At 43.3% G+C, this 13,288-nt stretch overlaps 1 protein-coding gene across 2 annotated transcripts in view; it reads left to right on the top strand.

The window, feature by feature from the left end:
• The window catches only part of RELA (RELA proto-oncogene, NF-kB subunit), a 507,042-nt gene that overhangs the window by 61,673 nt on the left and 432,081 nt on the right, over positions 1-13,288 (top strand). For both annotated transcript variants that reach the window (XM_069644816.1, XM_069644817.1), the window contains exon 2: positions 2,013-2,416. In XM_069644816.1, the coding sequence (XP_069500917.1) occupies positions 2,407-2,416 (10 nt within the window). In that variant the 5' untranslated portion in view covers positions 2,013-2,406. The remainder of the gene's footprint in view (positions 1-2,012; positions 2,417-13,288) is intronic.

The raw sequence follows: 13,288 nt of genomic DNA, 5'->3' as shown, positions 1-13,288 counted from the left end.
AAAGTACCTCGTTGCAAATTAAGTGTGTTCAAACTTCTCAAACTCAGTTTCTTGAACCACTGATTGTCGATATGATGGGGTTTTGCCTGCCGCGTCTTATAATAAATCATTCGTAATTCACGTTTTATATTCATCATACACTTCTCCTTTGACCAAAACTTAACCTTCTGAAGAAGGCTGGCCTTAAAAGAAATATGGGGTCCTCGGAGCCAAAACTTAAGTGAGTGGGCAACAAAGAAGGCTACTGTTTATGGATGTGTTCACTAATATGGGGGATTTGCTACACAACAGCAGTGACACGTGTTTAAATTAGTGTCTGGTTTACATTGATGTGTTAACCATGAAGCATTCTTGTGCATGTTATGTATGTTGCTAGTTTGTATTTTGTCATACATTGTATGTCTAATGTTGGTCATTGATCGCGCCCTCTAATATGTAATAGAAGATAAATCTTTTAATGTTAAAGCTAAAGTTGTGGTGTTTGTCCTATCGCAATTTTGATTATATGAAATGTCTGTATATTCTGTTATGCAGTTTATATTGAGGTTAAGCACTCTTGTGAAACTGCTATTCACTTGACATTGTGCTCAACACACCTAGACTACAATTGCCAAGCTGTTTAGGCATGAGCGTACCCATATTGAGGATCTTTGCTTGGTGAAATGCCAAGCACAGGAAGCACTGCACACGTCTTTTGTGTCACTGAGCATTGCCTCAGTTAGTCTTGTCTGCATACTAGAACTAAAGCTTCTTCAGGCTTAGTGTCTAAATAAATCGCTGTGTGTAACTAAATCCGGTTTCTCACTCTGAATATAAGCAATTCAGTCAGTGAGTAAATTACCTTAATTCTGTAAATAAATGGCCTAAACTCAGCAAGGCCAATAGCTTTTCTCCTTCTGGCTGCCTTCCCCGTGATATCTGCAGCTATTCCCCTCTCTTTACTTTTTATGTAGTATTTGGCCACTTTAGGAAATCACGTCTGTGGGCTGTAGCCTTTACGCCCCGCGCCCCTCCATCCCTGGCTCCCTGTGGCGCATGGCCGATGGTGCTCAGAAGTTAGTGTTGACCTCAAAAGTTTGATTGTGCCCTTGTGGGTGGTGCCGGCACGAAGGACTCCTGCATCAAACTGCTGAAACATGTCACAAAAGTGCACACATTCACAACTCTCTGTGCATGCTAGATCTTGAGAATTAAATGTTCTCGTATGGGTGGGACATCAAGGAGCCCCTGCAAAAATGACACTTTTGGAGACTGCCAGGACTGTGCCCATGCCCACAGTACTGGGAAGGAGATGAGCAAACCCTTAACTGGTGCTGTATTGGTAGACAGCCAAAGATCAACATGAGGGGAGCTTAGAGACAAATTACCATTGTTCACGTGGGAGGGGAGCTTTATCAGTGGATAAGTGAGGGACAACCTGTTCAGAATATGAACACTGGTTTTGGGGAAGTCGGGGTTAATACAAACTAGAGGTATGTAAATTGGTGGGTGTAGCCCTGAGTAAAGATTGCAGAAAACCATCCTACAAAGTGACGATTAGCATGTATGTAATCTACACACGGCGTTTTGGAGAGTTGCCATGTGATGGGCACTAACAAACACTCTAGGCAGCAGAAGAACAGCTAGAACATATCGAAAGGGGGCACAAGAAAGACCCAACAAAAAACCCATTTAAACAGGGGAATAACACAGGCACTTAGGGACTTGATGGTGTTGGTAGGTCCTGAAAAGAGTAATCTCAACTCTCAGGGTTGGGCAGGGATCACAGCCAGGATTTGCCATACTTAGAAGGGCAACAGCATGTTGGTCTTGTGGATGCATGTTGAATTTAAGGGGATCCCTTCCTCTCATAGTTTAAATCTAGAAACGGCAAACCAAGATTCTGATACTCTGCAGCCATTTAGATGTGGTGGTGGGAGGGGGAACGAAAGTTGAGCGTGGTTTAACACCGGATACATTCTCTAACTTTGGCTATTTGGCAGCATGTCTAAACCTAGAATATCTTTTTACAGGAGAAGAGGAAGAAAACCTTGTGAGGGAACAGCTCTCCCAGACCAATGATCCCATCCATCAAAATCCATCAAAGGCGCTGTGCACTCTTGCAATAAGAGAACAGTTCCAGACTGTGATTTCTCCACATTGTTACCAAAAGCAGCAACCTTTTGCCAGAGCCCAGCAGTGAAATTTGGGATTTGCGTCCTGCTTTTGAGAGAAGTGAAGACGGAAGAAATTCGGACAACAGGTCCTACTCCTTGCTCCTCGGATTGCAAGACTTGAGAACCAAGTCCTCATCAGGAAGTGAGGGGGGGGGCAGCGGCCCTCTGCGGAAGGTTACTGCAAAGTATAGCGGGCTGTGCAGTTTCAAACCATCAGGTGTTGGCGCCTGCCCGTTCTCCAGTGGCACAAATGGATGGTGGTGAGCTAATGTCACTAACATTTGTTTTGCTTCCTTTTTGTTTGCCTTCCTGTTTTTGTGCAATATCGTCTTTTACATTTTCAATGAGATGTTCCTGCAATTACAGATCGTTTCTGCCAATTGTCTTGCCAGATGGGCTTGCATGAATTGTATGTTACCTTCTCTCTTGCAGTTTTTGTCTGAATTGATTGGGTCATGTGAGATTGTGTTTGACTACTGAAAGTTCACGACTATTTTCTTTTTTTGCCAGATGGCTATGAAAGGTCTGTCGTTGTGAACATGTTTTGTAAGGTAATGAGTCTACCCGATGCATGACTGGCACAGCAAGCATGATTGCACAACGAAAAGTAGCAGTTAATAGACACCAAAAACATCATGTCCTTCCTGCGTCTTTGGCATTTTTTTAAATTGTCAGTGTGGAATATTGTTTTGTTTCAGTGGGTGCTTCTCTTGGAACCCTACTGAGAACCGGATTATATACACCTCTGCTTTTAGCTATGCCCACCTCTTATTGATTAGGCTGTGAAGAAGTCTGGGCAACAGCACTTTGTTCAGTGTCAAAGCTGTTCGGCCTATCTACTGGCATATAAACTATCTTGGGCTGGGCTCAGTCACTGGTGAAGGCATTGTGATGGGTATAGTAGACAGGTGTTGCATTTGTGGTGGGCGTTGTACTGGTGCAGAGCCAGGCAGTGATTTTTCCATAGCATAGTAATGTAATTATATTCATTGGCACAAGTCTGTCAGGACTATACTCCGCTGGTGATCCCTAATAAGGTTGAAACCAGGTTATGTAGTTGTCCTGACAGCCTTGCAAAAGGGTCGTCTTGGGTTGATTAAGCTGTGTAAAAGTAGCACTGCCTTCTAAATCTAAGACAGACGGTTTCCTGCAGAAAGAGGCTTGCTTTTGGGCTAATTTGCATACCCACAATGCCATGCTGATGTGACTCCAAACTATAGGTGAACTTCCAGCAATGGCTACTTGTTGGCATTATGGAATGTGTGACTTGGCTCAAATGGCTTATCCTATTTTCACATTTCAGATGAAAGGGTTTTTTCAAAACTTTTTAAACCCACCACTTTCTTGTGTATTCAATTCATTGGCACAGTAAATTTGGTTTGGCAAACTTCCTGCCATTTATGTTGGTGGTCATATTTCCTGGCAAGGTGCATTATGCATTTGCTCTTGTGAGTATAATAACTACCTTATTTTGATTGGTATCTTTCTTCCAGCTTAACATGAGAGAGAATTTTAGCCAAGCGAAGTTGGATAGGAGTGGCCATGTCCCTATTGGCTACCCATGTCAAGCTGGCAAGTGGATGGGTGCTTTGAAGTTGATAGAGTATGCAAGAGTAATAGACTCATATCTAGCTAGACCGAATTTTGTTGTGGGGGATTGTTGGGCAGAATTATATGCAGTACCCTTTGGGAACACCACACACAATTAAGACTACAAGTGACAGTACAATTTCACCTTTGGTATAAGCCTGTACTACACAGTAACGTGGTAGCAATCGTTGAGCAGCCAGACTTATATCAAGAGCAAGTGAGTAGTATCAAATAGTTACACAAAGGACAGCAATTACTATGATTCAAACAAACACTGACTCAAGGTTTCCTAGTAAAAGAAAATACATTTATTTACTCATCAGTTTTATATAACATTTCACTAAAGTAAAGCATTTTAAAAATCACTCTCAATACACCACACCACACCACTCCCAATAAGTTCCAGACAAGTTAATCTCGCAAAATGGCACTCCAGCAATTTAAAAAGGATGGAAAGACAAAGGTAATAGAAATTGAACCACACCAACAGTTAAGTACTCGGGGCAATTGAGCAAGAGGAACTACAGTGATAGAATCAGGTAGAAAAGGCTTAGGGCCAAAGTCAATAGGACAAAAGTATTTTGCTCAAGATCACACGGTTCAGGGTAGTTCGCAGTAAAGTTTGTGCCACGGGTTCCGAGGTTGGTTGGCAGAAAAGTTATTTCAAAGAGAAGAGAAGGACAAGCTCTCGGATTGGAGAAATATTTCAAACACTTTAATCACAGCTGAACGAAACGAACAACCGGATTTGCACAGTACCTTAAAACGGAGAGGGAGCTGTAGCTGAGGCGGACGTTCTTGGTAGCTCCTGCAGGCTCACGGTTCCTGAAGCGACTGATGGACTGACAAGAAGTAGGAAGACTGGAGGGTCCTGCGCTACCCACGGAGAAAACCAGCAGCAGAGCGAAACCACAAATAAAAGGTGCGCTCCTTAAAACCCAAGCAGAGTCTGACCTTCCTGGCTATCCGGCCCACTGTAACTCTGTACAGCGAATTCGACCAGAGGAGGGGTCCTGGCTTGAAGTTTGGGCGCTGGTTGATCCCACCAGCTCAAGGGAAGAATATTCCTGGAGGATCTTCTGTCATTGGATTCTGAAGATTCGGAGCTGCAGCAAGGCTTCACCGGGCGGTTCAGTAGGGGTCCTCTTCTGTCAGCTCCTCATTGGTTCTTTCGTTCCAGTGGCGACTCTGCCTTTCCAGTCCCAGAGACCTGCTTTTTATGCAGTTTTCCCCCATTCACACAGCCTGGCTGTCAATAACACAGCAGGGTGGCTGCCCTGGCAAGGACAGAGACCCAGCCAATCAAACAGGAGTGCGACTTGGGTTACCAAGGGAACCCATGGCAGGGGTCCTAAGACCCCTCCCTCACATCCTGCCTACCCAGACTTTCAGACGCCTTAAGGAGGGCTTCTGTGCAGAAGCCCGCGAAAAGACGGTGAACAAAGGAACCCAACCTGGTTTGGTGCGCAGAGTAAAACACGAGAAAGACTTTAACAAAAAGAAATGACGAATAAACCCAGCCGGAGCCGGAATAAAATACATTTGGTCAAGCGGGGTTATGTTTGAGGCTAATAAAATAGCCTACAACAATACCATTGTTATTTAAGATAACCGCGGTATGAAAAATAGGGTAGTTACCACTGCCACCAGCCAAGTCTTGATGAAAAGGGAACAAATCAGTGCTCCAAGAGAAACAGACAAGAATTAACCCTTCCCAATACTCCATGTAAGATGGGGTGTACTGGGTCTGTAGTTTAAAGAGACTACATAAAGTTAATGGCAACTTTACATTTACAGTAGTCAGTCCCAGAAACATGGAGTCAGTGGCAAGTCTAAAAGACGACCCTGTGTCACTGCACTGAAGGTGCTGTGTAACACACAAACAAATGAGCGCTCATGGAGTAGGTGAGGCTCCAGAGCCCAAGATCACACAAATGGTAAAAACACACAAAGCAAAACACATGTAAGTGTGGGGAAAAAGGCTCACTCTTACCAGGTGCAAAAATATGAAACCCTAGAAATCCAGCAAAGCTGCTGAGGGACTCATTAGGTAAGGGAAATCAGCCATATATCAGAATTCTCCCAAACAGGGATAGCTGCATTCTAATGGCAGAGGTGGTGTGGTGTATGGTTGCATATGTGTGTAGGTGAGTGGCTTTGACTTTGTCTCTCTTCCATAAGCATGGGGTGTGATGTGTACCAGTGTACCCCCGAGTGACCTTTGGTTTCGTGGACTTTGCATGGACTTTCTCCTTTGTTTTGCTGGAGATTGTTAGATTATTCTTACCATCTTTCGGTGTTTGCAAGGACGTTTTTTTGCTGCTCCGGCCTGCCTGATGTGGTTGACTTGCACAAGAGTTGGGTTTGTCAGGGTGCTAGGGGGAATAGTCATGTCTTGAGGGCCTTCCAGAAGGCCAAGTGGTCCTCTTTGCTTTGGATGTTAAGCAGCATCGAATTACAGATAGTGGGGGCTTGGACAGAGAAGGAGGAGCCTCTTTTTCTGGTTGATTTGAAAGTGGGGTTTACAAGGAGTGCAGTACCTGAATGCAAGTTTCTGTTGGGTTGGTAGCGGGAGATATTCTGTTGATGGTATTCTGGGCCTGTCTTGTGGATGGCACAGTGAGTGATGCATATGGCTTTAAAAGCAGACCCATTGTCTGACTGGCAGCCATTTGAGGACACAGAGGGCCAGGGTGATGTGCTCTCTGGGGCCAAGGGTAAGGAGGAGCATAGCTACGGAGTTCTGGACTTTCTCGGTTGATAAACGGTGCCCCCAGGTAGAGGGAGTTGGCATAGACTGAGGGAGAGGACAATGGACAAGATAGCAGTTACTCTGTGGGGATAGGAGAGGTAAGGGAAGATGCGTCTGAGAATGTGGAGCTGTAGGTAGCAACATATGGTGTTAATGTTGTTTGAGAGTGTCAGTTTAGTGTCCATGGTGCAGCTGAGGTTTTCTAGTGTAGTAGCTGCAGCAGGGTTAGGAGGGGCAAGGGAAGAGGGCCAGTAGGTGGGTTGGGGGAAGAGGGAAGTATGTTCTACCCACCCCCTGAATTGAGAATAACCAACCCTTCTCAGGGTTACTCCTTGTACTAATATACATAGTGAAGTTGTAGTTTCTGCTCTAGTTAAGGATACTTGACACTTTCTGTAGGAAAATGAAAAAACGTTTTGTTATGTATCTGGCATGGTCTATGTAAGTTCACCACGTTTAGCATGCAACCAATCTTGTCAGATCCAAGCCCAATATGGGGAAGTTACATGACATTTTCATGTCGGAAAATGTTGCTGGGGAGGCCAGTGTTTATTGCACTGGGTTTTCCATAGACCTAAACAAACCAAGCCTTTGGGATGCATATCGACATTTTCTGATCCGTTTTGGAACTCCTCCATTCATTTATGCTTAAGTTGTGCATACTGAAACCCCATACCCAGATCTGATCAGTAAAATTACAGATAGGAAGAGCGTGCATCTACATACGCACTGATTATGTGATAGTGTAATATGCCTAGCATATGGCCCATCAAAGAAAAGGAGGGGAGCAAATCAGCATTGCTCTGAATCCACTCCACAGGAACACAAATGCAACTTTAGCACTGATGAACTTCACTTTAGGTAGTTTACTTCTCTATTATAGTTTAAATGAATATTGTGAAGTAGAGTATAGTGAGAGTTGAGATTTAATTCGTACTGCAATGTACTTTGTATTGGGGACATATGTCTACTCTACAGCGTGTTTCTACCTTCATGTTGGCATTCCCAACAATTTTAGACTTCACCTTTTTATAGGTAGTAACTTTTTAAAACTTTGTTTTACACTGATTTCGGAAGCAGCTTTGTGACGAAAGGCAACGAGCCCTCTTCAGAGCAATTATTCTCTTAGGAATTCAATATAAATGTAGTAAAATTACAGCATTTTTGTTTTGCAATTGCTGTTTTTTGTTTTGTTGTAGCACAAATGCCAAAACGTTTTTGCATCAGGACTGTAGAATACGAACTATGTGAAGCCTGTACTGTACCTTGCACTACCACTTTATTCTGTAGCAGATCTGGCATCTTTAGCCACCTTGTGTGGGATCTTGGCACCACAACCCTCCTTCTCCTGTATGTCAAACAGATCTTGCCAGCTCAATTCACCTGTTCTGAATTCATAGATGGGTCTTGCCAAACTGAGCAACCATTTTGGAGCCCACAAGAGATATAGGTACCTTTTTAGCAAATTCTGGTGTGCTCATAGCTTAAGCAACCTCTTGTGAGGCCAAATGAAGTCTTCATAGTTTGAGCCTCTTATTTTAAAAGTAGTCAATTATGCGACATTGCTTCACCCATTGAACACTTGCTCATAGACCCTACCAGACAGTCTGTGAAAATAGGCTAGCTGCGTTTGGCGCTCTTTTAAAACTTTACAGACAACCATTGGAACAACTCTCTCCGTATATTTGGAGATTTAAATAAGTAGCGAATAGCTCTTGGGTGAACCTCCCAAGTCTAGAGGACAAGGAGCTAGTGTGCAGCAATACATACACACGCACATAGTATTTGAGCAATGTCACTTTTTGGATTAAGTATACGAAGAACTATTTTCACATGTTTTCGAGTAAATTCTGGAGAATTATTATTTTTTTTTTATTTTTTTTTTGTCCAGTTCTTAAAATTATACATGAAAACAAAGTGAATGATTGGTTACCCACTGAAAAGTATTATCAAAATCTGACGAGTTATCGCAAGTTCCAAAATGCACACACTGTGTTAATCATATTGCCTATATTCGCAACAAATTAAACTGGGTATTCATGGGAATTCCCAGTGGACAGTCGAGGTCTAAAGTCACTAGTTTATCTTTGTATGGTGCAGTTTTCTTGGAGTTATGTAATACGCATTTTATATAGCATCAAACTGCCATGGCTATTGACTCCAACTAATGTGGTTTGAGAATTCGGTAGACTGTAGCCTGTACATTGCATTGCAGGAAAATGATAATTGCTTTGGCAGCGATGGCTAGTGTTGTAACATTTTTTTTGGCAGTTGTGTTGGGTGGGGTTACTTTGTGTTTGACTTTGTTAGCGAATGCTGGCAAGAGAACCAAATTGGGTCATTGGACTCTAAAGCTGCATTTGGAAAACTGCGCTAGAAGGCGGCGTGAACTGTGAATTGGGACGCCACTATCCTGAAGCATAAAATTGCAGTTTTTGGCTCTACAGTGATAAAGTTTGCATTACTGTGTATCCAACGCCATTATATGCTGTACATTACAGGAAAATAATTCTGTTAGCAGTCATGATTAGTTAAGCAACCTTTTCAACTATGTTGTTGGAGTACTGTATGTGCGCGCAACTGTCTGAGATGTGACTTTCGATCCTGCAGTTTTTGATCAGATTGCAGTATAAGACACAGCTGTCATTGGTGGGACTTCAGTGCTGTACACTTGTCTGAGAGTGCAGTCACTGCACAGTTTAGGGTTCCTGCACAGAAGGCTGCATCAGTTCCACGACTGTCACCACATAAGGTTATGTCGCTCTTCTTGCTGATATATCGCTTTGTGTCTTAGTAAGGCCAACTCGCAACACTCATCCTAACAAATGAGTAGGGGTACCTTTTTGAGATAAATGTTTACCAAAATCTCTGCAGTACACAGCCCCTCTGCTCCAAAAACCAGTTCTATAGTATGGGTGACGCATAGAACACTTCATGACAGTATGGCCTTCAGTTTGCAATTTCACTGCTGAGAATAAAGCCTCGACTGCTACCTAAGCGCTCATTAGGCCGTGTCGTTAGACCGATGAAGTTTCCTGGTGCATTGTGCAGACTGGGTCCTTCTTGTGCAGTGGCTGGTTTTGCAGGATTGTTCTGCTTGTATACCCCCATTTCCAACCCTTCTTTGGCCCTATACGTCAACCCATCAGTCTCCAATGTAAATATTTAAAATACAGATGAGATACCTTGGATTGTCGACTTCCTGGTGATGCCACTCAGAGGGTCAAAGTTTCAAATAAAAACATTCTCCATTGAAATACTGCATCCTTGAATTCTCAATTTTATTCTCCCCTTTTTGTTCATTGTAAGCCCCTAACCTACGACATTGAGCAGTTATCAAAAAGTTTCCAACTATACCAGATGAGTCGGAGGTTCTTCTGAATTCGGAATCGTAACCGCCATCATTCTGATGTACTCTTTCTAAATATTCAGAATTGGACCGAAATAATAATGTTTACCTTAGCATGGTGGTATTGAAACTTTATTTTAGGTTGAGAATCCCCCACTCTCCCGTCCTGATTAAAATTATTGTTGCTGCCTCTTCCAAATAGTCGCCATACTCCCTTTTGCAAGGGGGCCCATCCCCCCACAGGGGCAGCCCCACATTTTGAAGACCACTGCATTAACCCCTCTAAGAAAAATGTTCTCTTATTAAATCCTGTCGCTTGTAGAACTGTCATTCAAATTGCCACCACTTATAGGTACAGCAATTATCACTGCCAGACCAGGCGAGGAGCCCCGGGTGCCAATTTACAGTAACAGACTTTCGCCACAACTCCAAATGGACTCTTTTGTCCAAATCACATTTCCATCTTCTTTGAATTGCAACCTAATTGTAAATGGTGAACATCTAGGTCACCAGAGTGCTTGTCCTCTTGCTCCTGAAATATTGTAATAACATATCTAGAAAGCTGCAAGTCTTTTTGAGTGACTTGAGCCCTGGGATTTTTTCAACAGGTTTGAAAACCCAGACGTAACTCACCTTTACAAAAAACACACAGTAAAAACATGTGCACTTATTAGCAAATGGTGAGTGATCAGTGACTCTTTGCGAGTAAGAAGTGGCATATGTGCATTAATTGTGCCAGTTCCTTTTTATGCCAGTCTAGTCGCTTGCAACTAGTAATTCTATTCTCTGCAACTCCTACTTAAACACGTATCTACCAACAAGATCTTTGCAATAATCATTTGGTAACTACAATCATTGGGTAAGAACAATACCCAGATTTTAGTGGAATCTGCCATTTGAGTCACAAATAGTACAGCCCCACCGAATAGCCATCACTAGAAGTTCACTTCCCTTTTAGAGCTGCAGGAGCACAGCATTGTGGTATGCAAAATAACCAAAATGCTAACCTTTAGCTCTGAAAATGTTTGCCCTGAGTTTCAAAAGGCAAACAGCGGGAGATCCCAAGCAGTGTTGGCTCTGGAACAATCTCCTGTCTCCCCTTAAAGCTCCACACACCCTGTAGAGCAAGGATGTCCAGCTCAAGGGCCGGAATCCTGAATGGTTTTCAGTATATCCCTCATTAATATTTATGTGAAAAATGTGCATACATTGAGAAACATTGTATGCAAATTTATCTCATGACCATTAATGAGGGGTAAATCTGACCTGTTTCTTTCTCTCGAGGCCTGGAGTTGGACAACCCTGCTGTAGAGGATCGAAAGGAGTCACGAACCGCTGGTTCCACAAACAGAATGTCTATTGTAGATATCATCAGTACATTAACTTAATAGCTTCACTTACATTCTAGGACTAGCACTTCTGTTCCATCTACGGCCAAACTTGGCCATTACCTGTTTATCTCAAATCTGCCAGTCTTGGCCTTGGAAGTGAAGTGAAGGGTTACTAGACCTGTACCTACTTTCACTTGACTTTTTAAATTGTAATGGCCATACCACCAGGCCACGGGATCTTTCTAACTTGCGGTACTTTAGCAAAAGCTTTACCCACATTGTGAAATCCTCTCTTCCAAAGCAGATCTCTCTGGCCATTGTATTTAAGTAACCACTCGAGCTATTAACGTCATGCTGTGCTGTCTTTTCCTCATAGATTGGTCACCTCTGTTTGGTACCCCATGGCTTGTAAAGCCCAGACCGGGCACGTTTGAAGTGAGTTAGCACATTATAAAACTTAAAATAAAAGTATCCCTGAACTACAGCTACTTGGGTTAAAAAGGTGGCATAAGGGTGAGCTCGGATACGTTTGGGGGAGGAGCTCCGTTTAATGGATAACAATCACTTTGTAAGTTCTGAACCATCAAGCAAATTTGAGGGAGGATGAGCAATGACGAGGGAAGGAAAAATACATGGCAACGTCCCAAAATTGATGCACTTATGGCCACCATTAGAAAATGGACAGAGTCAAAAGTAGTTTCTGGTAATACTTTTGTTTTAAGCTATCGAAGCTGTTTCAAGCCACAAGCAGGAGCAAAATGGATCAAGCTTCAAAGTTATTTGATCCCTTCATGCTGGTTTGATGCAGTGTCTTGTGTTGTCCTTGCTCACGTATTTTACTGTCCTATTGCCTCCCATCAAACCCGTCTTGACTTATATCCATTAGGTCACTTCTCCACCTGCCATTTCTCTGCCTTAACTGCCCTCTCCTAAGAGGCCAATGCCTAGAAGGCCACAATGGGCACCAACATTGCAAACAGCGGTTTACACCAAATTGAAGACTTTGTACCTCTAGACACTGTCTATTAATGATTTCCAGGGGTCTGCTGTTCTAACAGGCACAGCCTACTTGAGCCAACCTGCAAGCTTGTGTCGCCCAGGGTGGGACCTCTGATGTCATTGCCCACCTCCCATCGGGAACTTCTTTGAGACATGTGCTTTATTTGTCTTATCACTATGGTATTGGGCAATGGGCCACTTTTGTTTGGTTTTAGTGCCAGAGAAAGGGCTAAATATGTCTGGGTTTCACTGTGGCGCAATACCAGATTTGCACGGTTACTAGCACAATTATTCTCGTACCAGTACTAAAACTGCTCAAATTAGGTCATTGCTCCACCCTTGCTAATTGTAGCCTGAGCACAATGCCAATGTATGCCTCACACTAAGATACAGTGACATTTGCGCCCTAGATAAGAAGGTGCAAATATCCTTCAAACCCACATGGGGGCTAATCTGGTAATTGCACCAGCCCTAACAAACCTGCACATCTATTCTTTGCACAACCCTCATGGTTCGTGTTAGGGAGAATTCTCTGTTTAGGCTGAATTTCCTACCCTAGTGAGTCCCCCAGCAGCTTTGCTGGATTTCTGGAGTTTGTTTTTTTTTCTCCTGCCAAGAGTGAGGCTCTTTTGTTTTTTTTTTCCCCACTCTTGGACATGATTTATGGTGTTCCTTTGAATGTTAATGTGTTTCATGGGCTATGGGGTCTTTTACTCCATAGGGTCTCATATGTTTTTGTATGTGTTACACAGCACCCTCGGTGCAGTAACCCCGGGGTGTCATAGTGACCCCCCCCCACCATAGACTCCATACCCTGGGACTGACTACTGTGTCCCAGGGCATGTAAAGTCACCATTGGCTTTACTAGTCCCAAATTACTAACAGAACCAGTACAAACCATCATATTGTGGACGTACTGGTAGGGGCAATTCGATTGACCCGGGGTCTGTTATTCGAGGGGGCACTGTCCAGTCCCCCCCCCCCCCCCCCCCTGTTGAGTTTTGGCTGGTGGCAGTGGATACTACTTTTTATAATCAACCGCAAATATATCTCTATGGGATTTCCCCATTGTTCGAGGCTAATACTTTTTAACATAGCCTCTAACATACCG

The sequence above is a fragment of the Ambystoma mexicanum genome, chromosome 2p, assembly GCF_040938575.1.
Source record: "Ambystoma mexicanum isolate Mex_15411 chromosome 2p, UKY_AmexF1_1, whole genome shotgun sequence".
Lineage (NCBI taxonomy): Eukaryota > Metazoa > Chordata > Amphibia > Caudata > Ambystomatidae > Ambystoma > Ambystoma mexicanum.
The sequence above is the reverse complement of the archived record's forward strand: the minus strand, read 5'-3'. Positions and strand labels throughout refer to the sequence as shown.